The sequence below is a fragment of the Mchenga conophoros genome, linkage group LG7 (assembly GCF_057382185.1).
Source record: "Mchenga conophoros isolate Kocher_MC1m ecotype Shallow Benthic linkage group LG7, M_conophoros_male_GT1.1, whole genome shotgun sequence".
Classification (NCBI taxonomy): Eukaryota; Metazoa; Chordata; class Actinopteri; order Cichliformes; family Cichlidae; genus Mchenga; species Mchenga conophoros.
Window position 1 is genome coordinate 66,984,601 of NC_140532.1, and position 26,172 is coordinate 67,010,772.

The 26,172-nt window shown below is 45.6% G+C and overlaps 2 protein-coding genes across 2 annotated transcripts in view; one reads left to right on the plus strand and one right to left on the minus strand.

The window, feature by feature from the left end:
* Positions 1-18,887, plus strand: part of nfatc3b (nuclear factor of activated T cells 3b) — a 29,860-nt gene extending 10,973 nt beyond the window's left edge. Inside the window, exons 2-10 of the mRNA XM_085280941.1 lie at positions 1,617-2,295; positions 3,647-4,045; positions 4,129-4,288; positions 8,922-9,121; positions 10,946-11,118; positions 11,292-11,432; positions 11,538-11,593; positions 14,351-15,044; positions 18,281-18,887. Of these exons, the coding sequence (XP_085137067.1) occupies positions 1,617-2,295; positions 3,647-4,045; positions 4,129-4,288; positions 8,922-9,121; positions 10,946-11,118; positions 11,292-11,432; positions 11,538-11,593; positions 14,351-15,044; positions 18,281-18,399 (2,621 nt within the window). The 3' untranslated portion in view covers positions 18,400-18,887. The remainder of the gene's footprint in view (positions 1-1,616; positions 2,296-3,646; positions 4,046-4,128; positions 4,289-8,921; positions 9,122-10,945; positions 11,119-11,291; positions 11,433-11,537; positions 11,594-14,350; positions 15,045-18,280) is intronic.
* Positions 18,845-22,238, minus strand: pdcd2l (programmed cell death 2-like). Its single transcript, XM_085280942.1, has 2 exons — positions 21,419-22,238; positions 18,845-20,074 (listed from the first exon to the last, which is right to left on the minus strand). The coding sequence occupies exons 1-2, from the start codon at positions 21,900-21,902 to the stop codon at positions 19,473-19,475; spliced, it is 1,086 nt and encodes a 361-aa protein (XP_085137068.1). The 5' UTR covers positions 21,903-22,238; the 3' UTR covers positions 18,845-19,472.
* Positions 22,239-26,172: the final 3,934 nt, after the last annotated feature.

A 26,172-nucleotide genomic window follows, 5' to 3' on the forward strand; every position in this document is an offset into this window, starting at 1 on the left:
TTGGCCATATTATATTTACATTACCAAAGTGATATGACTTTAGTCTCATGAACAACATTAGCTAATTGTTATTTACTAGCTAATCTTAAATGACTGTTCAGTACAGAAATGAAGCCCAAAAATCATGTTTTACTGTCCTGTGGTCTCAGCCTCAGATACTTATCAAATCACACAAAGCTCTTGTAGAAACAAACAAACAAATGAAAAAAAATATGTTCTCCTTCATTTCTGTCAAAAAAAGTTGTATGACACGTTTCCAGCTGTTAGTATCATAGTTGCTAGGCAACCTGGGAAGCGCAACGGAGACTAGAGCCCATGTGTTTGCAACAAACTTGCCGTTTATTTTACAAATCGAGCTCAACACTGCCCCTAGCGTCCTGGAGCACTTCCGTTGTGATTTGGAGTTTGCATGTGTTTTGAATTTTGTATGTGTTTTGTATTTTGCATGTGTTTTGTATTTTGCATGTGTTTTGAATTTTGTACGTGTTTTGGATTTTGCACGTGTTTTGGATTTTGCACGTGTTTTGGAGTTTGCACGTGTTTTGGAGTTTGCACGTGTTTTGGAGTTTGCACGTGTTTTGGAGCTTGTATGTGTTTTGGAGCTTGTACGTGTCTTGGATTTTGTACGTGTCTTGGAGTTTGCATGTGTTTTGGATTTTGTATGTGTTGAGGAGTTTGTGCGTGCTATTTGGAATTTGTAAGTGTTTTGGAGTTTATACATGCTTTGTCTCTAGGGGCCACCGTACAGAACCAATGAAACAAATCAACGAGAGTTTTAAAAAATGACGTTATTCATCACTTTTGTACCTTTTTTTTAACCTGAAATCATGACGCATCTCATCGTTGGTGAGAGAACTGAAATGAAGTTGAAGCTTCAATCAAGCAAATGAACAGAAGATCAAAATGAATCGACAGAGGAGGAGGAAATGCGTCACGGCGGGCTGATGTGGTGATCACAGTTGTGATAATTGGGCTGAAGCAATGTTTTATCACATTCTGTTTTGTTGTAGTGATCTTTACACACGTTGGTTTCTTTTTGCCTTTTTTGGAGGTTTTTATGTCGAATGATGTAATGACAGGAAGTCAGCCTGCATCAAACATGTAAAATACTCAAAGATGTTGAAATTGTGAAACTGTGCAAGAGCAAAATTGAAGCTTAATCATGTTGCTGTTACATCTGTAGCCAAATGACATGACAGTCATTTTTACATTAAATGATAACATATCGACGAGTGTTTTTCAGCCTCAAAGCAGCACCCCGGGGATGTGACTGCACACATAATATCTAAACTCTGAGTAATCTATACGTGCCAAACACTCATTTCCCAGTACGGCCCTCAGAGAAGATATCTAAGTCTTTGCTCTATGAAGGTCACATTCTTGGGATGTGAGGATGGTCTTGTTTTTGAAATCCTGTTAAACTCTGCAGGAAACCCTGTGGACTTCATTTCCTCACCGCTTTCCTGCAGGTTCTCTCCCAGCGACTGATGAATATTACCTGTCAGGTGCAGTCGTCTGCTGCAGGACAGCTACACCATAAAAAGAAAACCACACATTTGCAATGCAAATGATCTCCTGCCTGATTTACATGTTGTTTTCTTTACTCCGCTTCGCAGGTCCAGATCTCGATGTGAGGACGTTTCCCTCCTCCGCGCAGGCTCTGGTCGAGCAGCCCTTCATCCAGGAGCTGCAGAGTTCCCCCTCATGTTTCACCTCAGACCCTCATGTTGGATACCAACTTCAGGGGCCCCAGTACGGTGCCCAGGTGAACCCCAGAGCCTTTGACTGCCCCAGCATTCAGATTACCTCCATAGCACCAAACAACCATTTGGAGCCCGACAGTAGCCAGGATGTTTTGGCAGTGGGCGGGGCAGAGGGGGGTTACAGCGATGCATCCTGGTCCAGAGACCAGCTGTACCTCTCTCTGGAGCCCCGCTACCGGGATCCGGCTCTGTGCCCGAGCCCGTGCAGCAGCCTCTCCTCCAGGAGCTGGATCTCCGACCTCTCCTCTTGTGAGTCTTTCTCGCATACCTACGATGATGTGGAGGGGGAGCTACCTGATGCCGCCCGCCTCGCTATGGGTTCCCCCCTCGGCTCGCCTTTTGGTTCTCCGGGCTGTGGGGGCGGAGCCTTTGGGGTAGAGTTGTGGCAGCAGAAGTACCAGCATCCTTTGGCCTTCAACCCGGCGCTCTCGCCCCATCAGTCACCTCGCCAGTCGCCCCGCCAGTCACCGTGCCACTCTCCTCGCACCAGCGTGACAGACGAGAGTTGGCTCAACCGCCGGCCCACTTCCAGGTAGATATCGCCATGGAGACCAGATGTCTTAATTTGGTTCATTTCAACCATTTCAAGATAAAATCACAACAGGACCCTTAAGTAATCGATACTTTAAAATTAAAAAAATAAACATATTATTATATATTAATAAATAATGAACTCCTAATAATTAACTGAATAGTCAGAGTTGTGATTAAAGGTGTGAATTTTGGGAAGCGCTTGTTTAGCGAGTCAGGGGACGGCTCCAGAGCCGCATGCGGCTCTTTAGTCCTTATAGTGCGGCTCCGCCTGGTTTGGGAAAATAATTTAAAGTATTTAGCTGAAGTGTATTATATTTAAATTAGTTCTTTTTTAACTTGTAGTTCTACATTGGAAGATTATTGTGATATTGACATATAAATATAAAATTATATTTTATTATTTTTTTCATCGCTCAAAATAAGCGTCACACTTGTGGAAGCCGGTGTAGCCGCCGAAACGCCTGCATTTATCGAGACTTTCAGCCCCAGGTAGGCCAATTATGGATCTTCGGATCCACATTTTGTCAGCAGCTCCACCGTGAACTGTGTTAAAGACAAACACGCTCACGCCTCACAGACGACAGCTTACAGTCCTGTAAAGATGAAAGTGACTTCATACAGCCCCGACCTGCAGACGCTGTGCGCAGAGGTTCAGGAGCAGAAGTCCCGTTGTAAACATATCACAGCAGACCCCACGATGTTTGCATGAACACGCTTTTCACACACGGTTGCTGACGCACACAGCCGGCTGTAGCTTTGCAGCTCACAGCCCGACACACACCAACACAACAGCACAGATGTTAAGGCGGCGAGGCGTGATTGCGGGTGCTGCTCAGGTGCGTCGTCCTCCCCTGCAGCGGCGCTGCAGACCACGCCCCGCCACACAAATTAACCAGGTAAAATACATATTTAGAATTTTGTAAATATTTATTTTTCATTTCTTTAGCAGCAAAGTGCTTTTTTTTTTTTTTTTTTTAAAAGTCAGGTCAAGGCTCCAAAAGCCCAAAGGCGATACAACAGTTTTCGTTTCTGGATCATTTTAGTTCAGCTTTGCTTTGGTTATATTTCTTTAAGAGTTCAAAATGTGTTAATTACATAAATAAAATGTAATTTTCTCTGTAGCACTTCATGGATTTCATAAGCAGCACACCTTAGTTGTTCACACAAAGGTAAAAACAATATATACAGTGTTATCTTCATTTTAGATGTCAACAAGTATTTGCGGCTCTGTTTTCTTTTGCGTGGAAACCGGCTCCAAATGGCTGTTTGGGTCTTAAAGGTTGTGACCCCTGGCCTAAACACATTCAGATGTGCATGTCTGAGTCGTTGATCCCGCTCTGCTTTCTCAGGCCGTCATCCAGGCCAACCTCCCCCTGTGGTAAGAGACGCCACTCCAGCGCCGACCCTCATGCCCGCTCTCCGTCCCCTCACCACTCACCCAGCCCCACACCAGGCGCCTCCCCACGGGGCAGCGTGACAGATGAAACCTGGGTGGGAAGCCCTGCCGGCGCCCTCGGACCCCTCCTCATGTGCGGATTCCCTGAGCTGGACGTTCCCTCCAAGACTAGGAGGACGTCGGGGAGTCAGTTGGTCCTCCTGGCAGGTCAAGTAGACTCCAGTCTGGAGTCCTTCCAGGATCCTCCCGCAGAAGAGGGGCGGGAACAAGAGGGCCTGGCCGAGCTCTTCCTTCAGGTGCCCTCCCACTTTACCTGGAACAAACCCAAACCCGGAAACGCCCCTCTGTTCAGGTGGGCCTTACAGCATTCAGCAAATAGATTTGGGTGTAGTTCGGTTACTAGCTGATGATCACATCTGTTTTCTCTGCCTTCAGGACCTCATCGCCCCCTCCTTTGGACTGGCCTCTGCCCAGCCAGTATGACCAGTGCGAGCTGAAGGTGGAGGTCCAGCCCAAGTCCTACCACAGGGCGCATTACGAGACGGAGGGCAGCCGCGGATCCATCAAGGCAGCTGCTGGACATCCTATCGTTAAGGTGCGTCCTCACTATCACTTTCATATTAACCTTTTTTGTCACCGAGTTTGTTTAATCTAAGCTTGTTCTCGATTTACTTTAAGGTGAGTTACCTTGGCACTGACTTAATATGTGAGATTCAAGGGTATTATAGAAATAAACTGAAATGATATTGGAGTCTTTAAACTAATAAACAATAGAATAAGGACGCTCGGGGCACTGGTGCAAAAGTTTACTGAGGCAAACTACAGTGAGAACAGCCACTAAGGCTATTACCAGCTGAAATGAAAGTAAGAGCTTTCAGTGTTGGTGTGATAGAAGAGGGTGCATGTGATGGGTCAACATTAAAATAAAAACTGGATGCATTTTCACTGTTCTCACCACAGCCATGTTGTTAGTCAGACAATGCCATTAAAATGCTCCAAAAGGCTTCAACAGCACAAACATATCCCGCCTAACAGACAGCTAGCAGCTACAGCGGTCTGGGGTCGTTTTCTCTCTGTTTTGACCTCCCGTCCACACTGAGACGCCGTTTTCAGTCAAGGAAAACGCAGCGTTTTGAAAACGCTCTCCAAAGCGGATACATTTGAATTCAGTTTTTGCGTCGCAGTGTGGACAGCGAACCCAGAGCCTTTTTGAAAACGATGACACATTGTAGTCATGTGATGCAGTCATGTGACCAATTAAACTAAGATAGCGGGGGTATTATACAGCAGTTGTTTTGTTTGACAGCCCTGTTAAGGATTAATATCAGTCTGTACGCGCTTCAGAGAGCTTTTCTTCAAATTCTTTATTTCTCACTCACTTTTGAACTTTGTACTGTTGTGTTACTCGCAGCAACAACTCCACCTCATTGTGAGTCCATTTAAAAAACTCTGTGCTTTTCCTCGACATTTTGCCGCGACGTTTCAAAGAGCCGGAAATTAAATAAGCTGCAGACTGAAATGAGGCAGGCCAAATCTTCTTGCGTTTTGCGCTTTCACAGTACTGAAACGTAAGCGTTTTCGGCCGTTTCAATGTGGACGCACAACTCTGGGAAAACGACGGAAAACGCTTGTGTGGACGCGGAGCGTTTTCAGACGAAAACGCAGTTTTCAAATCTATCCGGGCCAGTGTGGACGTTGCCTGTGTCACCATCCACCTGTCAGAGGCCACGCCCCTAATAATGCAAATTTTAAGGCTTCACACAGTTTAAACAGGTGAGTCGTTATGAAGGGTGAAATTATCTTTAAAGACCAAAACACCTTTTCCCCCTGTTTCATGCTATAAACGTGTTTAATACTGCTGTAACAATTTAACATGGGAGTCTATGGGGACGTCTGAGGCCTCTAGTGGCCATTAGAGGAACTGCAGCTTTGACTTCGTTTTTTGTTTAGGCTGTGGTAAGTTTAGGTTTCTGAAAATGAAAACAGTTCAGGTAGATGAAAACAAGCTTCTGTGCCTGCTCGTTCAGTTTTTGGTACTCTTCAAACAGTTAAGTGTGAGTCTGTGGCATAAATAATAATTTTAATAAAAAGCTGAAAGCACCGAGCCTGTGGTGACCCACGGGAGATGAAATCACAGGTCGACTGAGGTTGCGTGCTTTGCCGATGTGTCGAGTGAGCGGCCCCGCGGAGCCTGTGGATCAGACAACAGAGGCGGCCTGAGACAAGTAAAGCCTCCATCAAGGCCTCGCATGTAACGGACACCAGCAGGGCTATTCTGGGTGGCACATTCTCAGGCCGCCGCCAAGGCTAGAAAAGCTTCCTGCTGCAAGACGTGCTAAAACTCGCAGCGTTTACTGTCGAGAAAAGGGACAACAGGTCACACAGGAAGCAGATAATCACATTCAGGGCTGCTGTTTAATTTGTGAAATCTACAAAGGACGACAGAGCTAGGGCTGTTCTTCAAATTCTCTTTGTCTATTTTTCCTCTCATCTTTCTTAAGAGGAATGAGGGTAGAAACTGAATGGTACAGTGACCCCTATCTTTATGATAAAGCAAATACTTAACAAGACAATATTAAAAGTTAAAAGTCTTTATAAAAGGATAAGGCAGCTCACTATGCAGATGATTTCTTAACTGCAGGTCTGTAAATGTCACGATCAGTCGGGCCGTTTTCATTTTTTCATTTCCTCGTCCTCCAAGAGATCCCAGCATTTCCCAGGATCCCTTTCCCGGTTTTTAAACCTGTTCCAGTTTAAATGCTGAATCATATGCAATCAATCATCATCAGAACTTTTCATGGCGAGACCTTTTATTGGGAAAGGATCTGCATTTCGACCTGTAATTACAGTAGGTCTAATAAACGAGTCGTATTCTCAGTTACATGTTAGAGTCAAAACAAGAGAAAGGACCGCACTACTGTGGGCTACACCCAGGTGCCCCACCACATCCACCTGTTTTTGTTTCATTTATTTATGTTTAACTGTCAAGACAGTTGTTTTTATTTACAAGTTTATTTGAAGCAGTCGCTAATTTGGTGACTTTTGTTATAAGTCTGTAGCGCTCGTCCTGTTAAAACAGTTTCTAGTGTTTGCTTTCATTTATGGTTATGACACAGGCTTTTTGTTTGGACTTTTTATATAACAATTGGAGGTATAAATGTAAGCCAGGCTCGCCTGTCCAAAGGTCAAAAACACACATAACACCTCAATCAATCAATCAATCAAGGCTTTATTCGCCTCGTGCAGGTTGCCCTGCAGTGCCCTCTAATACTCGCTAAGAAGGAAATTTGCAAGAGATTAAAATAGTAACTGTTAGATTTCTCTTTCAGTTCTCCTTCTTTTCCTTCTGCTAATGTGACCACAGTCGTTTTCTCTCCGTCTCAAACATGCTTCATGTGTTCACTCCAGCTTTATTTGTGGCCGGGAGCTTTTCAGTTCAGATATCACTTTTGCTTTGCGATAACCTTTTTAATATCAACACCCTTCCTGAGGACGTGTGACACCAATGATCAAGGCCACTTACAGCTGAACATGCACATAATGCTGCCTCCTCCGTGTTCGGAGGATATTGTCATCAGGCCTCTCCTCCTCTGTAAGTTATTCCTGGTTTCATCTGTCCAGATGTTTTTGTGTTGTTGTTTTTCTACCTTTCAAGACAAATATCACAAATTGCTTTGCAACAAAATGCTAAAAAACAAATGCTTTGTCTCCTTTAGCTCTCAGCCTTGACGCACAGGCCCTGATCACATGACCTTAGGTCACGATGTAAATGGCCTGTATTTATATAGCGCTTTACTCGTCCCTAAGGACCCCAAAGTGCTTTACACAACCTGTCATCCACCCATTCACACACACATTCACACACTGGTGATGGCAGCTACATTGTAGCCACAGCCACCCTGGGGCGCACTGACAGAGGCGAGGCTGCCGGACACTGGCGCCACCGGGCCCTCTGACCACCACCAGTAGGCAACGGGTGAAGCGTCTTGCCCAAGGACACAACGACCAAGACTGTCCAAGCCGGGGCTCAAACCGGCAACCTTCCAATTACAAGGCGAACTCCTAACTCTTGAGCCACGATCGCCCCAGTACGTTGGTAGTTAACTACTCTCTGATGTAGAACAAATCAATCAAATCTTCCAGAAAATGTGGCAAGAGGACCAAGAGTTCCCATTACCCTTGGACACAAACAGACTTCTTTGTTTTTTCAATCGAGAAAACTCTCAGCGATCTAAGTTTTAGTAGAATCTAAGCAAGATCTGTAACATCCTGGGGCTTTACAGGATGTCATCAGCATAGAAGTGACGAGAACCTCGAGAGGAGAACCTCTCCAAAGCAGAGCCTGATACACCCACCCAGTATCTCCACCTGTCGAGCATAATGTGATGGTCACCAGTGTCACAGGTAGAGCTCAGGTCCAACATTAGCAGGAGTAACTGGAAGCTCTCGAAACTTTACAAAACCAGAAAGAGGTTTTTGAACAAAGATGCAGGCAGATGTTTCCAGTTCAGTAAAGAAATGGATACAAATCTTTCCAAAATAACAGCCGAGCTGGAGAAAGAACAGCTGGCAGGCAGGAAGATGCTGAAGGAGAAAAAACATTTCTCCCATTACAGGAAATTTCCAAATAATGTCCTGGGATTAGTTCCTCTCTGAAACCAGTTAACCAGCCTAGTGATGGCCTCCCTCACTTCATCTCTTTGGCCCTCATGCTGAGAGTGAACGGCTAACACATGGAATCACCTCCAAGTCTTTTATCTGCTTAAGTTCTCCTGGATATTATTTGGATAATATTTAGGAAGTAGGCTTCACCAGACCATGAAACTTACTTCTGAGCCTCTGAAAATGGGCCTCTGTATAAAAGCGACGGTACTTCCTAAACAGCTGATGCAGGACTTTTGTTTGGTGGTAAAAATGCATCATTGTCCAAAAACCATCAAACCATTTCTTTAAATAAAGGTCTGACCACTTGCGTCTATCCCTCAGGTGGCCTTCATGCTAAACTACACATCTGTGTTTTTCCCCATGGAAAAATTCCCTGCACTGATCCAGCCAGCACGAAATGAATCATTGTAAAACTGTACTGTGAGATATCACATGTCGGCTTCACATCCAACAGTTTAAAGTAATTTGGAGTCCAGAGCGTGACGTTTCAGGTTGCAGTGGTGTCAAGGTGTTCGTCAGGATGAGCAGCTGCTTATCAGCTCGTCTTTCTTCCTTTCCTGTAGTTGCACGGATGCAGCGAGCAGCGGGTCGGTCTGGTGCTGTTCATCGGCACCGCGGACGACCGATACATTCGTCCTCACCCCTTCTACCAGGTCCACCGAGTGACGGGGAAGACGGTCACCACCATGTGTCAGGAGAAAATTATGGATTCCATCAAAGTGCTGGAGATCCCTCTGCTTCCAGAGAACGACATGTCTGCCAGGTAACGATCACGAACCCTATAAGCCATGCACCGTCACTCAGGTGCTCCTCATATTGTTTCAGCACAGAGAAGAGCTTCGAATGTCCTTCAAGGAGCCTGAAGAAAGACGATCAAATCAAATATTGACTTTTAAACTTGCTGCTTCTCCATGTATATTTCTGATTTTTTCCTAACAACGTGTAAAGAACGGGCGGGTGTTGTTACGTTCCCCTGAGGGGTCTAGGTGGTTAGGGGGAAGTAACAAAAAGTGTCCGGGTCAGAAAAAGGAGTCAAGGAGGCAAAAGGGTTAAATTAAAGAGTTTTATTAAAGTAGCTCAGCTAAAAGAGACGGATAAGCCGCTATCACCATTTAAGGAAACAAACTTTCCACCTACCAGACACCATAGCAACGGTTAGGCATCGCCTGTGGAAGCTGCCAACCCCATCTCAATGGGTTCAAAATACTGACTGAGGGTGGCCCCAGACCTTCAAAACAATGTCCCATGTGATAGCCAGGGCTTTTTTTGAGCCTCACATGTGGAGCAGGCAGTCAGAAGACCTTACTGGAACAGTTTTCAGGTGTTTCTTCAGGACAGGGGTACAGGCAAGTTTGTTAGCAAGGGGTGCAGGTCTGAGTGGTGGTTCTACACACGATCTGTCCCCCTGCAAGTCATTTTGAGGACCCGAGAAATGGTCAACCAGCGGCAGCTTAGGGTTAGTTGACCTCTTACACTGACTACATGACACTACTAAGCAATTATGGTGTCGCAATACTTTTGCACAGCATATCAAACCATTTACATACAGCTGCTAATTATACTTAATGCTCAGCTACCCACACCCTGAGTCTTTATCACGTTCCCAATGATATCGATCTTCACACCAGCCTCGCTGCCAGAAAACCTTTCATGTTACTGTTTTTTCTTCATCTGAGCAACAAAACACGGTAACAATTTCCCCAAAAATGATCGAAATGATCCCAAAACTGGAGAGAGCAATTTTACTTTGAACACAAAGACGGAAACACTCAGGACGTTTGTTCTGAAGGTGTTTCGTGACTGAGGCATCTACGAGGTTTCGAGCCCTCCTTTTAGAGGAGGGGAAATTACAAAGATCAGCTGTTTGTGACAGGAAATAACATCGATAAGAACTCAGCATGGTTTTAAAAACATACAAATACACGGCCGCTGTCTCTTTAGGCTTAACGAAGGTCAGGAAGCCAGATTAGAAAGCGCAGCAAAAAATAAAGAGCTGTGGTACTGAGTCTAGACACACTGTAGAGGAGGCAGGAAGCATGTAAATAATGTCACCGTAATCTCAAACATTTAAAGAAGGAAGCATGTACATAAGTCGATAACGTTAGTCTGCTGCTTGTTTGCAGGCAGCGTGAGTGAGCTTTAAGTGGTCATGGCCACAGGATGGCTTTGCTGTGAGCTCAATTATTCAGTAACTAGTAGTAGTACTAGCCATATATGGTGGTGTTGGGTTAGAGCTGTGAATAAGGACCTTGTGTTCACAAAACGGTTTGTACAGATCCTTGAGGCCTTTTGTTCTCGCGTCAGCAACTTTCAGCCACGCTGTGGTTTTCAGGCACGTCAGGCTCATTTAACAAAACTCTAATAAGCGGAGGTGTTTGTAGTCAGATGGGTCGCTCCTCTGTGGATCTTGTTTCACCAGTTTCTCGCTCCCACACTTCAGCTTCATACCTTGCACAGTCTTCTCTGCAGCTGGCAGGAATGTGGACCTGAACCACAGTGCACACTGCGCGAGCTCTGGTCCACGTGTGGACAGGTAGTTAGCAGTTGAGACGATGCGTTCTGATAAACGGTGCCTTTTTTCTCGTAGCATCGACTGCGCCGGCATCCTGAAGCTGCGTAACGCCGACATCGAGCTGAAGAAAGGAGAGACGGACATCGGGCGGAAGAACACGAGGGTGCGGGTGGTGTTCAGGGTCGCCATCCCTCAGCCGGACGGCCAGATTCTGTGGCTGCAGACGGCGTCGATTCCCGTGGAGTGCTGTGAGTCTCGCAAACAGGAAGCTTGTGTTCCTTTAAAGCACGATCGTAGAAGAAGACGCAGAGGCAAAAATATACTGCATGTTTGTTAATGCTCGAGTTACCTTCTCCGTTCTGTTTCCTCTGCAGCACAGAGATCTGTAATAAAGTCCTAAAATAAACCTGTTGCTTTTCAGCCCAGCGCTCAGGTCAGGAGCTCCCTCAGGTGGACAGCTTCAGTCCAGCCAGCGGCTCCGTGGAGGGAGGACAGGAGCTGCTCATCAGCGGACCCAACATTTCCGCTCAGTCCAGGGTTGTTTTCATGGAGAGAGGGCCCGGTAAGATCGCCTTATTAATTTACTGCAACTTTAATAAGGTTACATAAACTTCTGTGAGCCTGATGATTTGTCTGAAGGTCTAACTCGTGTGTTTTGTCCCCTCAGATGGAAGATCGCTGTGGGAAACCGATGCCAGAGTCGTGCCTGAAAAATGCAGCGGAGTAAGTACGAGGAGTGATGGTGATGCAGCACACAGACGGAGAAAGAGTGAACGATTTAAGAATCCAAAACTTTTTGTTCTCCCTCGAGTTTCAAAATGAGCTCCAACTCGAGCAGCTGTTGCAGTAAATCACTGCAAACGCTCATCGAGGCAGCGTCGGCATCTTTGAGACACGGGAAAACCAAAAAGTTTACATTTATTTCTTTTTTTCCTCAAACAGAAACTGAACTCTTCATGTTTCAGTTCAGTTACCATCCTGACTTCCAGCGATGATAAAAAACAAAGTGACTGGGTTCTCACAACAAAGTTCTTGTTCTGACTTGTGCTGTAAATCAAGCGCACCCTCCCATATACAGCTGTACGCTTTGACCCCGCTCTGAAGGCTCAAGTTCACTCTGAGTTTGTTCAGCTGGATCTGAGATCGGGACGGATGAGCAACGTTTCGACAGGAAGGATCAGTAATGTTTGCAGATGTCTGAGCGTCTCTCGCTCAGTCAGCTTTAGGCAGAGCTCAGCTCAAATGTTTGTTGGCTCCAATCAATCAGTCCAATTTTATTTGTCAAAAGTCCTTGACATAGAGCAGGAGGTATTTACTAATTGGGAAGTTGGTGGTTTGATCCCGTCTGCACGGTGAGATGCTAACCCCAAGTTGCTCTCCGATGCGTCCACTGGAGTGACTGTTAGAAGCACAGAAGAACATGAGTGTATGAGTCAGTGAACGATATGGGCTCAAATTGTGGTCATAAATATTTTGTACTTGTAAATCAGGATTTGTAAGTGTAAAAAGAATTTGTGTGTGTGTAAAACAGATTTGTGTGTGGACTCAGCCAAAAAATACGTGAGAAACTCTGCACTCAAGTTTCAAGTTACAAGTACGAATTTTGACCCCATTTTTCTTCCTTTCATCTGATTGGCCAATGTCATGTCAATCACAAATTTAACTATCCAATCAGAGAACAGATGGGTTTGGCTATTGGAGGGGTGCTTTATGGAGCTTCAGGTCTTTGAAGGGAATAAATGGCCTTTTACATGCCAGTGCCAGTGTTGTGGAAATGACAGTCTTCTCCAGTGGGGATACTTACAAAGCTTTCTTCGTTATGAATTAGCATACATGTTTTTATTGAACATTTGAAGAACTAGCAAAAAAAAACAAAAACTCTTCAAAAAAAACAGGTAGAGCTGCTGCAAAAACCCACAGAGCCCAGCAGCCAGCAACAAATTCTGGATCCTTGGCTTTTAGTTAGCAGTTAGCATTAGCAGCACATCCTGCTCTGATGTGAAAGGACTTTTATGCTGCGCACTGTGACTCACAGCCATGGTCCCGGGTCAGCCCTGACTTTGTGTTAAACTAATCCTAAAGTAATAATGTATTTCTAACCACTGATATAGCACAACTTTATCCTTTCAACAGCTTCTGAACGTTAGGGGACCTAGCTGCTATTGGATATTTATACAGTTTGAAGCTGGAGGATCTCTATATAAATATCCGAAGAAGAACCAAGAACACGACTGTAACGCGCTACGCTGCAACGGACCGAGATCTTCAAGAACACATGTTCAGGCGTGTTTCAAGTTTCCAGTGAACGTGTGAATGAGTCAGAGGCGGCTCTTTGGCATCAATTCGACGGACGTGTGTGAACACGCATCGTTAATTAACCATTAGCCAGAACAATCAAGATGGGTCTTCCAGCATGGCGGTGACCCAAAACTAAGGCAACAGAGAGCAGCTGAAGACGGGTCCTGGAGTGGCCTGGCCAGCCTCCAGACCTCCACGGAGGTGAAGTGGCAGCCAAGAGAGCTTCAGAGTTTCTGTAAAGAGCAGCAGACCAACATCTGAGACGAGTACAAACCTGGTGACCAACTACAAGAAACATCTGTTTGTGGCACTAATGACTGAATTAGATTTGACCTCTGCTGCTTAATAAGGACAAAAGTCTTTCTAAGTTAAATATGTGATAAATGGTGTCGCAAGCATAATTAAAATCAGTGAAAGCAGTCAGGCGTCTGCAACCTCCCGAGGTTTTACAGCGAGGTGTGTCACTGTGGAGATGCCGTCTTTCTTCTACACTCAGACTGATGCTTACTGAAAACAGCTCGACCTCAGGATGAAGAAACTTTTGCCCGGAGTACTTTTGCTTCATAGCAGCACGGTACTGCGATCTTAGTTTTATTGCAGGATCCTGCTCAGTTGTGTTGGTGCGTTGATCTTCGTCAGTGCATGCAGCGACGTGCTTTTGTTGCTTCTCGGTGTCCGAGTGTGATTTCAGCTGTAATGTTTCTTTGTTTGCCTCCTGATGTCCGGCTGCACAGTGAGCGGAGGGAAAATATTTGGGTCTAATATTTGTAGTCTCCCCTCGGGCCCTGAAGTGTCGAGCTCACAGAATTTTGCTCAGGTTATTTTTCTGAGCATTTGAACGTCTCTTAAGATGGGGACCAAGATTCCCTTTATAGGAAGTGGAAAGAGGAAGTTACAAGCTGAAACCTCCAGCGTTACCACGATAAATTTCAGACATTCATATAAATACTGTTTCCCCTTTTTCGTAGTGCCATGAAGCCTTCTTGCCGAAGCTCCTCCTCCTTCCTTTTAAGTGCGTTTTGCTGACGCGCTCAGATCCTCCGTGTGGCTGCAGATCAGAGTGCAGCGCATGTGTTAAACCACATCATTTAGGTCCAAACGCCCAAAATACAAAATGCATTAGTATGTAAAGCAGAAAAGCAACAAATGCTCATGTTTTATAAACGTGTGTGTGTGTTCCAGTCCAGCATCGTGGTGGAGGTTCCTGTGTACAATAAGAAGGCGACGTCGCCGGTCCAGGTCCAGTTCTACGTCACTAACGGGAAGAGAAGGAAAAGTGTGACGCAGAGCTTCACCTACCTGCCTGGAGTCAGACACCACGGTCCTCCCGCTGTCGCCACAGTCAAGCAGGAACGCTGGGAGCCAGATCGCATCTCCCAGAATCCACCTGGCTTCAGCTTGACGGCCTCGCGCAACGGCACGCTCAGTCCTGACGTGGCGTACTATGGTTCCTGTGACCTCCTGGTGCAGTGTGGTCCCCAAAGCAACCCCCATCTCCACCATCCTCACTCCTCTGCTCCTCTTCAGACCCCTTTAATGTATCCTCAGACGTCCTCGGTCCCGCTCCAAGTCTCCTTGCCTTCGCAGACCACCTTGATTCCCCTTCAGACCTCCGTCATGGCTCCTCAGATCACCACGATTCCTCCTCCAGCCTCTTCTGTCCCACTTCAGACCTTCTCCGTCCCTCCACACTCCTCCCCTGGTGGATCTCAGAGGGACCTGTCTCTGAGTCCCAGGAGTACCTTTGTGACACCCGCCAACCCCCAGAAGGACTCTGTGCTGGCCGGGCCGGGGGAGGCGCTCATCATCAAGCAGGAGCCGGAGGAGCAGCCGCCTCTGGGATCTTTAGGCCTCCAGGAGATCACGCTGGATGATGGTAGGAAGCTGGATGTTGACCCAGATTTACTCTTGATAAAAACAAAAAAGCTTCTTCCTGTTTTTTTCACAATAATATACATTTATATTTATCAACATAATATACAGATGTGAGGTCAAAGTAATTTTAATCATTTTAAATTATGGAAGTGACAGCTGTGCGATAGGACCAAAATCTCATATCCCGATATAAGACATTTATCGTCCTGACAGCGATATAAATCACAAAAAGGTAACATTGTATGTAAATTCTGTGAATCTTGGGCAGCTTGACTTGCGTGAAGTGTTTCCAGCTGCGCGTCCTTTACCTGGAGTCCAGTGTTTTAACCGATGCATGAAACGATACCTCCAAAGGTTGATTCTGTTTATCTGGACGTAGCGTTTTGTGGGAGAAATGTTTCGTCATCATCAGGTGACGTCTTCAGTCTCAGCTGACTGCAGGTTTCAATCTTATAACCAGTACATTTGCATAATGACTGAAACCAGCCCACTGAAGGAACAATGGGCTGGGAGGTCAGTTCCTTCATCTTAATTATGCAAATTCTCATGAACATTGATCAACAACCACTGATGTCCATGAGTCCCATTCACAGAGAGGTGGGCAATGGCTGCAATCACAGCATTGTAAGATGGTGACAGATGTACCCTTAGGCCCCCTCCTCGATTCAGAGACGGTCTTTCCCTTTTCACGTAAATGGCCTCCTTGACTCCGCCCTCAAACCAGCGTTCCTCCCTGTCCAGGATGTTACATCCTCATCATTGAAAGAGTGTCCACTGGCCTGTAGGTGTGAATAGACTGCAGAGTCCAGGCCTGACGAGTTATTCGTGACACAGTCATCTCAGGCACAGAAGCTCCACCTACTTGCTATTTTTTAAGGGGCAGCCAATTTGCTTAAAGGAGGAGGAGCTAAAACTGCTTGTTTCTGATTGAACTGAGGGGCTGCACAAAGACTCATTATGAGATAAAGAAGGATTATTGTGAACTCTGAATGATGCAAAGCTGCCGTGGTGGAGTCAAAGTATCAAAGCATGAGCAGCGTTCGTCTTTTTACCTCGTAAACCTGCTTGTTTCAGTCTGTTCTTCTCATGTCAGTGACACCATGTGTGCACTCTGTCGCTCTGTGATGTTGGCTGTGTGCGTGCGTATTGCGTTTGATCTGGGTTAATAATAGCTGTATTTGCTGCTCTGAATGGTGCAGGTGGAGGTTAAATTTGTTGGCACAGGCAGCAGCTGTCCTCGGGGCGTCTGATCTTCACGCTGTCTTCCTCCATAGCCTTTCAGCTCGAATTTAAAACCCCGAAAATCAGAATCCCCCCCCAGAGGAACGGCAGCCTGCTCACAAACTGAAGCACCTACAGGAGCTTCTCTGGCATCCCATTCTCTTTGTGGAGGGCACCACAGGGAGTTTGTGGCTTTTGAATTATGTGACTCCTGAGAGATTGATCTGGTTTGGAGATGTGATTTATTTCAGATATTTAAATCAGTCTGTCAGTGCAGAGAGTAGAAGTGCGACATAATAAAGTTTAATGTTCAGGATGTTCAAAAACATTGTTATGCTCACCGCATCAGCACACCGGTAAGAAAACTATGACTGGTTATACAATATCTGTGTGCGTGCGGTGGCTGATAGAAGTGTATTTACACGATTCTGAAACACATTAAAAATGAAAATCTGGATAATGAATGTTCTCCGTGCCTGCATGATGGACACTTTTGGTACTTTTTTATACTAAATTAGAATTTAACACCTGACCTGACCTTTCATTAAAAGATTGATAAAGTGATGTTGCCATGGACACAGCCTGGGACCCTGCTTTTACTGTCTGTATTCATGCTGGAAATCCAGCTTAAGGTTTCTGTCGTCCTTGAGGTCCTAGCAGCAGGAGCGGCACAATGGTGCAGTGGTTAGCACCATCACAGGAGGTTCAAAGGTTAGAACCTGCCTTTGTGTGGAGCGAGCGTTTCCCCGTGGCTATATCGGCTTCCTCTGTTTTGGTTAATCGGTGACTCTAAAGTGTGTGTGTGTGTGTGTGTGTGTGCGCGCCTCAGGTTTCACTGCAGAGCTATGAATAGACCGAGCTGTTTGCTGCTCTGCAGATGAACTCAGTTTTATCTTTTGCTGCTCATAACGAGCGCACTGCAGTGTGACCGCCACACCTGCTCAGCACATTTCAGTCCTGCTGCTTCATGATGTGGGAACAGTTTAGTATTTAATGGACGGGTTAGAAAAGCAGAGCAGAGGAGTTAAAGAAAGCCAGTTTGTTTAATTTGTTGCTGTTGGAGTGAATCAGGGAGCTGAATGTGATGGATTCGTTTAAAGCACTTTGTCCTGCTGTGCCCCCGTGTGGCCGTGCTCGGTACTGTAACAGAGTCCTTAAGCAGGTTCCTAACTGGGAAGGTGAAGTGTTAGAGTCTGCAGCCACAATCAGAACTAAACCTAAGGAAAGGTGCTTAAGTGCTTCCTTTATTAACTCCTTCTTAGCGCTCATGGAGACTGGAGCATCCTTCATGAAAGGAAAGCACCATCGGTGCAGGTCATGCTTGAAGCACTGATTGTGACTGCAGAGCCTTCAAATCAAACTGACCTCTGTCCAGTAAACTGTGTCATGCTATTTTAATTTTACCCTCAAAGAGCCCAAAAATCAAAATATGGCTGGTGAATTTCAGCTTCTCTGCCAACACAGCAGCAGAGAAGCTGAAATTCCATCCATCCATTCGCTTCCGCTTATCCTTTTCAGGGTCGCGGGGGCGCTGGAGCCTATCCCAGCTGTCATAGGGCAAGAGGCGGGGTACACTTTGAGGGTAGCTTTGCATGAGTCACACCTCAGAGTAATCCCTCCTTCTTATGCTGAGCCCCACTGCAACCCCTGAGGTTAAGCATCGTTCAAAACTAGCCATCCTAGCTCCTCCCCCTTCCAAGAAAGTTTCCCTCTGATTGGCTGGGGCTGCCCCTCCCAAACAGCACGACCACGCTGCAGTCTCACTCCTTCAAAGACAGGGATCGGGTTCAGTTTGCAGTTGAATGGGATCGAGTTGGCGATTACATGCAGTCTGATAACAAAGCAGTTAACTGCTTAATCTGCAAAAGGTCTGCAGAGTCCAGCCTCAGGTCTGAATCCAACTCGTCTGCAAATGGTGACGCAGTTGCTGCATGAGACCAACAAACCGACACAGGTGCTCAGCAACGTTTGTTTTATTGGAATAAACAGACCACAACGTTTCTGTTTTGTTTGCAGTGAACGAGATCATCGACAGGGACATCGGTGGCCTGGTTGGCGGCGACCAACCCGACCGGTACGACTGGGAGCCAAAATCCGGCGCCGGCACCTTACCGTTCTGCGGAGGCCCTCAGTAGCACCAGCGCTCTCAGGAACGTCGTTTTTCTTCTGCTGTTTGCACAAAGTGCTCCAAACTGATCTTCAAGTGCCTGAAAACGTCAGATGACCGTTTACTCGTCTGTCTCAGGAATTTTAGAGAGAAACCGACTCGTACCTCACAGACAAACCAAAGATTTAACTTTTCATGAGCGAATTGGAGGAAGATTAAAGGGCTGAAATTTAACTTTGTTATAATAATTCTAACAATCGGTAACGTCAGACGTAAAATAAGAAAATTCTGTTATTTATTGGCCAGTAAATTACAAATAATCTATTTTTGATACTCTGGATCTGATCCTCAAACCTGAAATCCTTCAGCTGATTTACATTTTTATAGCTTTGTTTTACACTCGTTTACATTTCCTTCGCCCGGTTTAACGTTGACGCTTCTCGACCGAACTGTTGTGGTGTGACACGGCGTTTTAGAAACATGTTTAAGGTTGAAGTAAAAAGAAAAACAAACTTGTTGTGTGTCCGAGTCTTTTCTTTCAGAGGATTTCAGAGCCCGACGACCAACACGTGCGCTGAAACAGCAACGTTTCATTACAGGGAGGTCAGAGGTCACGGTTGGTAATATTCTTCTCTACAGGAACAACCAGAAGCTGCTTGGAGTTAAAGCATGACTCGCGCATGACGACAGCTGCTGCTGTGTTTGCAGCAGTAAAAGATTTTAGAAAAGAAAAGATGACGAACAAACGAGCTGCAGCAGAGACTTTTAATCTTTTCTAACACTCGTGTTGATGTCGTCTTTGGAGCTCCTGTGTTCAGCACCATGAAGTCTGAAGGACCAATAAGAGCAGCTATGGTTCAGTGTCCCGCCCTCGTGTGGCCGTAAGCAGCTGTAACGCTCTGCCCAGGCCCGATGACTAAGGCACATCTATATTTTCACATTTTAAGGCAAAACCTTTAAAGCCTTGAAGTAACAAAAGCTGCTGCTTGGTCCTTTTTTAACACGAGCTCGCCTCAGATTTTTGATCTTCTGACATCATGACGGGGTATAAATAAACCGCGATCCCACCATGATGGCGACGGCGAGCTTCAGGTTAGTCCGTCACACAAAGAGCTGCTGGTCTGGGTCGGTTTGAACGAAGCAGAATTCCTCCACGGCCGAGTCCGACCTGGATGTCCAGCAGCTGTCGGCGCAGGTGTAGACTAGCACCGTCCCAAATTCCAGCTCCACCCCTGCACTGCCGCGCTCCCCGTGCAGCAGGCTTACCAGCGCGGGCATCAGCTGCAGCTCGAATGTCCGGGATCCTCCGCAGGAGCCACACGCTGGCACCAGCTGCGCCACGTTGGACGGCGGCTCGGAGATGAAGAGCGGCTTCCCGCCGCGGCAGTAGCGCAGGATCTGCTGCGGACACACAGAGATCGTCTTCATGAACCTGGAGAAGACGGCGTCTCCGTGTCGGGCTCCGGTCTTCTCATACTTCTCGTCCCCGCCTCCTCCGCTTCCCTCTAACTCCCCCACTGCCACGCCCTCCCGCCTCTCGTACTCCCTCAGCAGCTCCTGAGCGTGCTCCAGGTCGCCGTCCTCCCCGCAAACATCAGTCTCCTCCACCACGCTGATGAAGAATGGACAGAAGGCGGTCACGTCCTCCTGGGAGTCCCCCAGACTGAGGTCACAAAGACGGCTGCTGACGTCCGTCTCACCAGCTGTCAGGGGAAAAAAAAGAACCATAAGACGACCTCACCTGCCTGTCAGAAGGTAGTTCGCACTACAGCGCTCCCTGCTCTCAGTCTGACTCTAACAGGAGCTTCACTTTATCATTTATTAGAACCAGAGATGAGCTGAGCAATAGGCTCACTGTCTCAGACTTCCATACACTTTATTTTGGATTATTACAACCATAACAGAGAGGCCTGGGGAAAAGGAAAAAAAATAAAGGTGAAGATGGTTAACAGGAAGAGAGGGGGAGGGAAAAATAGAGGAGAAGAGGGATGGAGAGAGACGCCTGCGAGGAAGGAAAATAATAAAAACAGAAACCACAGCAAACACTAACATGACAGCAAATAATAAATGTAACTGAGCAGCACACAGAACTAACAATACAAGAGATTTTTAATTCAGTTGCATTTATACAGCACCCAATTCAATTTTATTTCTATAGCGCCAAATCACAACAAAAGTCACCTCAAGGCGCTTCATAGATACAGAGGAAAAACCCAACAATCATGTGACCCCCTATGAGCAGCACTTTGGTGACAGTGGGAAGGAAAAACTCCCTTTTAACAGGAAGAAACCTCCTGCAGAACCAGGCTCAGGGAGGGGCGGGGCCATCTGCTGTGATTGGTTGGGGTGAGAGAAGGAAGACTGGATAAAAGACAGCAGCCGACCAAGATAGTGTGTACACCAGAGTGTGTTAAGGTGGTCCAAGCTGGCTGATAGATCTGCCTCCCATTTCATAATAGGAAGAGATATAGATTCACCTGTTTTGGAGAGCGTCTTGTATATTTTGGACAGGAATTTGGAGGTTTTGAGATTAAGGAATTGTACCACACTCGATGGTGTTTGTAATTTGACTTTATTAGGCTTAAATTTCCTTTTATTATAGACTTAACTTGTTGATATTCTGTAAATCTATTCTTGTTAATCTCATATAGTAAAACTAGTCTGTCAAATGGGATAAAGTCTGTTCCTTCTAATATATGTTCCAAGTATTTAATGCCTTTACTACTCCAATCTGGAGTAGTAAAGAATCTCTATTTTATTGCGTAGTGGCTGTTCTGCGTCTGGGCAGGGCTCCTCTAAGAAGCATGTTTGAACCACCCTGAGATGAACTGTTGGCTAAGAAGTAGTGCTGAAAGACGACCTCTATCCTTGGTCCTTTGTAGTGTAACGAGAAAAGATCTTCAAATTTACAAGAACCTCAAAGGCACGAGGAGAAAAACTTTAAATTAATGAAAAAAATGGCTATGAATTTATAATCTATATATAAAATATGGCATCCTTTAGAATAAAACTTTCTTTGATAAAAATGCAACTCTGTCCAGCCCTACCTGCTGCCTCTGCAGCTCCTGTCTCCTCCTTCACAGCTGTGTTCTGCTTCGCACCTCCTCCCCATCCATCATTATCTTCCTCTCCCCCCATCCCCCAGTCGTCAGCGGTGTCACACCAGTCAGTGACCCGCATAGGAGCCTCCTGAGCCGGTGCAGGCGGCCCGGGTGTCCGCACCTCTGCCTCCAGGCACTGTGAGCGGAGCACCGCCCAGCACTCTGACCGACCGCTGCACTCAGCTCCCGGGCACGCGAAGACGTGGAGGTTCCTGTGGTGCGGAGACGTGTCCACGGGGCAGTACACCTGCACCACGTGGACTAGCGGGACTCTGCAGCGGCCGCATCGCGGTGACCGGGCAGCGATGCCCGCCGGCCAGTCCGGCCGACCCCCTACTTTGTTGGTCAGATAGGAGCACCGGTGCTTCTTGGAGTCGATCTCTCCGTCACACAGCCCGAGCAGAGACACCTCCTGAGCGCGTGAGGCCATCTTTTAAAAAAACAAAACAAAAAAAACGCCGACCGGAAGTGGAGTTCAGCGTGGGAGGTCCCTCACCAAAATACCACCGACTGGAGTCAAATGAAAATATAGACACGGGAAGTGTGTCACTGAACTATAAATCACACGATACACGAAATTACACGATAAAACGAAACCATTGTTTTATCAATATTCTAAATATTTTATATTTATTATAATATATAACTATTTATATACGCCGTTAGTTTACATTTTCACAGCTTTTAAAGATTTTAACTTTTAAAATTACTGTAGAAAACAGTCATCGGTCCAAATATAAGCGCTTGTGTTTCATGAGGGGCCAAATTCAAGACTTTGAAAATAAGAGTGAAAACAGCGAAGAGATGAAAAATTGAAGTCTCCGTATGTTGTATGCTCATCGTCTGTTCAATAAAGTTATTTTAAAATAAATAAACAAATAGAAGTCTCGACTTCCGACGCCGTGACAAGCAATTTCCGGGTGTAGCACTTTCAAATTAAAAGCAGCTTCCAAAGTGAAAGCTAAAAAAAAAAAACCAACTTGAATTTATCAAATTTATTTACAGTTTTATAGATTTTTTTTTAACCAATAAATACATTTCATCAGTTTTTAAACTGCTGTGTGTATTCAAACAAATGTTCAGCGCTAGTTGCTCTCATTCATTCTTTCCACTCTTTGTAAGAATTTAGGAGAATATGAAAATGTTACGAGGAAAAATTGGCAAATTTACGAGAAAATGTAAAATATTGTGTGGAGAAACTTGCAAACCAAGAAATGAAACAGAAGAAAAATGAAAACTAAAATTAGAGGATGAAAAGGAAATTGATACGAAACCTTTCTAACATAAAAGCCGGCAAATTTATCAGGAGAATGTTTAAATGTATGAGAGATAGTAAAATTATGAGATTTGTTCAAATAAATTACACATTTATGAGGAAAATGGTCAGTTTACAAGAAAACTGACAATAATTTTATTAGAAGGAAAACAAAATCTGCAAATTTATGAGAATGAACTCAGAAATTCAAGAACAAAACAAACATTAGACACATTAAATAATTGGTTTTAAGAATATTTTTCATCTCTCTATTCTTCGCTCTTCCTCACCTGATTATTATTCTCAATTATTAGTGAGTTATTTATTAATTTATCTATCTTTTCTGCTGCTGTTTGATGGTCTGCGCCCTGTCCTGTAAGAATAAACTCACTTCACTGCACCATTATCGGAGCTTCTGTGTTTTTTTAGATCAGATGATAAAACAGCTGCAGTGGCTTTGAAACCCTGCACAAATCCTTCAGGGATTAAATGAATGATTTGACAGAAGCTGGTAATAACAGGATTTTAATATCTACGTACAGCCAGAGCCTTTAAAAATGATCTCTGGGAGCGAGCCGAGTGTTCTGGTTTCAGTCTGAAGAACATGTCCCTGAATGATTTAAACAAAGTTAGAACAGACCGATTTCTCACTATAAAGCAGTAAAGAGCTGGCTGGCTGCATAATTTACGGCCTAATGTAATTACACGTAATCCCTCCTCGTGTATACATTTTTCTCTACATTGACCGTTTCCCCCTCAGGGCTGCTGCGGGAGCTGTGAAATGATTTCCCGTGGTGTGTAACCGCCTCTGTCCTCTCCTTTCTCTGCTAATTAGCTCCAGTGTGAGGAGCCTCTGAGTGGAGCCTCCGTTAGTGAAACCACAGCAGAGGTTTCTGTGAATCAACACGTTTTAGCCCATTTACTGCAAAGCAGCCGCACTTTGAATCTCTGCTGAGTTTTTAATCATAGCAGCGGCTTTCAGATTCATCTCGGTGCTCCCCAGCAGGTGCTGGTTTCACTCCACATCATTACGCTCTGAGAGTAAACTGAGAGGCTCGACACTGCAGATAGATAATTCATCCCGTTTGATGGAAGATTTCACTTTAGCTTTATATCTCCTGGCTACGTGTGCGCTTTTATATCTCTCCTCAAAATCCATTTTATAGATCGGCTCTGCTGCAAAGTTAGTTCACGTTTTATTTCCTCATTTTATTTTATTCATCCCGTTATCTCGCTTTCACGCTGACTTTTTCCAGAGGAGCACATAAACACTTGTGTTATATATTTGAACGCAAAGAGTACACAAGGCATTCAGCTGCTGTGTCCTTATTCAGTTTAAAGCAATTCAAAGGCTCAAGAGCAAAACAGTTTGTTGTTCCAGTTGCCGAAAAATCAGCTTTGTCTTTCTAAGACTTGAGGTCACGGTAAAGGGATTCTAAGTGGTGGATGATCTGAGTGGACCACGAGCTCCTCTGTAGAGTCAGTGTGTCACTGTCCCACAGCTGAAGCTCGGACCACACCGAGTCATCAACAGGACAAAGATCCCAGCACAGCAGCAGGTCTGCAACAGAACGACTGAAGAAGAAAAGAACGGAGCTGCTGCAGAGCTCAGAGAGCTGTGCATGAGCGGATGCAGCAAACCTCAACGAGCTGAAGCAACCAAAATTCCTCCACAGTGATGAGACAGACTAATAAAGTCACACGTGAACCATCGCTGCAGGTTATTGGTGCTGAAGGAGGTTCTACAAGCTGCAGAATAAAGTGGAACTCGTGCAGAATGAACTCGGTCCCAGTGAGTCTCCTGTTAGCAGCAGATTTAATTAACAGCGATGGCTCTGGATCTCATCAGAGCTGCTGAGGTCTGACACTCTCCTCTTCTGCTGGACCAGAAGATGCCGGCTCGACGCCAAAGCGAGTGCTCTGGGTAAAATGGTAAATGGCCTGTATTTTATATAGCGCTTTTACTAGTCCCTAAGGACCCCAAAGCGCTTTACATATCCAGTCATTCACCCATTCACACACTGGTGATGGCAGCTACATTGTAGCCACAGCCACCCTGGGGCGCACTGACAGAGGCGAGGCTGCCGGACACTGGCGCCACCGGGCCCTCTGACCACCACCAGTAGGCAACGGGTGAAGTGTCTTGCCCAAGGACACAACGACCGAGACTGTCCAAGCCGGGGCTCGAACCGGCAACCTTCCGATTACAAGGCGAACTCCCAACTCTTGAGCCACGACCGCCCCGGCGGTGACCCGCTCCATCAATTTATGACACAAGAATGTATATCAGCTAGAAACAGAGAGGGGAGGTGCACCTGCAAAATACTGAGACTTACTGAGGAGGAGGACAAAATATTAGAAGCTGGCAAAAAGTTGTTGATTTGATGTACTTTAAATTAAATTAGTAGATTACTCTGATGGACCTGTGGGTTACAGAACCCGAATCAAAGCCTAAGACATCGATATTTAATCTCCAGCCCGATGAAATCAGCTCGAGGCTGAAAAACATGAACGGTTTTCATTTTGACGACCAAGTGTGGAAAATACAAGAATATTTTTATGATAGTAACAGAACAAAGCACAAGGCAAAGAGGCAGTGGTGACCAGTGGGCTTAAGTTGCAGGTGGTTATGTCACAGGTCACTCTGATCCCTCTGGCAGGCCGACTGCAGATAACCTTTTGACCTTCACTGAAAGGAGGAGGCGGCGGCGATGTGCTTCACCTTTCCTTTCTTAAAAACCTTTAATAATCTAAGTGGGTGGAAATGAGGGACCCCTCTCCCCGGTGGGGTGTAGCCTCTCGTCTCTGTCGCCTTCATATCTCCTTAGTTTCCTTATTTCGTCACATGCATCATCTTCTGTCCCCTGTGGTGGAGGCAGAATGAAGACGACAGCGTGCACAGATGCTGAGTTTAAAACAACCTATGTTTTACACCGTGAGAAGACCACGCCCCCCACGCTGAATAAAACCTCACACCGACCTTTAAGTCACCAAACTTTAAGCTGCCTTTGGCTTTTAATTAATCATACAGTGATGTGAACCCTGCTGCTTAAGATGCTCAAAGAGGATTCACTGATCAGCGGGGAGGATGGAGGACCAGGTGAAGGTGGAGGATCATAAACTCCTGGATCTGCATTGCTCACAGCAAATGAACGGCTCCACAAAGCTCTCAGCTTTCACACAGACTCAGCCAGGAGCCTTTAAGAAAGCTGGCCAGTAAAACAATGAAAATGTAATATGTTCAAGCTGTCAGACGAAGGTTGCAGTTCCTCTAATTGACATAATTTGTCAACACACAGTTGGTGTGGAGTGTCCACAATTCTATTCTATTCTATTCTATTCTATTCTATTCTATTCTATAGTCTGGTTCCTAGTGTGGATCAGCCCCCACAGACTCCCATGTTAAACTTTAGAGCATAAAAAACACATTTATAACCTGATAAAA

Bases quoted from the DNA above. Each gene is read 5' to 3' on its own strand.
- pdcd2l (XM_085280942.1), bottom strand. From the start codon at position 21,902: ATGGCCTCACGCGCTCAGGAGGTGTCTCTGCTCGGGCTGTGTGACGGA. The intron at 20,075-21,418 runs GTAGGGCTGGAC...TTCCCCTGACAG, and splicing joins AGGAGCTGCAGAGGCAGCAG to CTGGTGAGACGGACGTCAGC.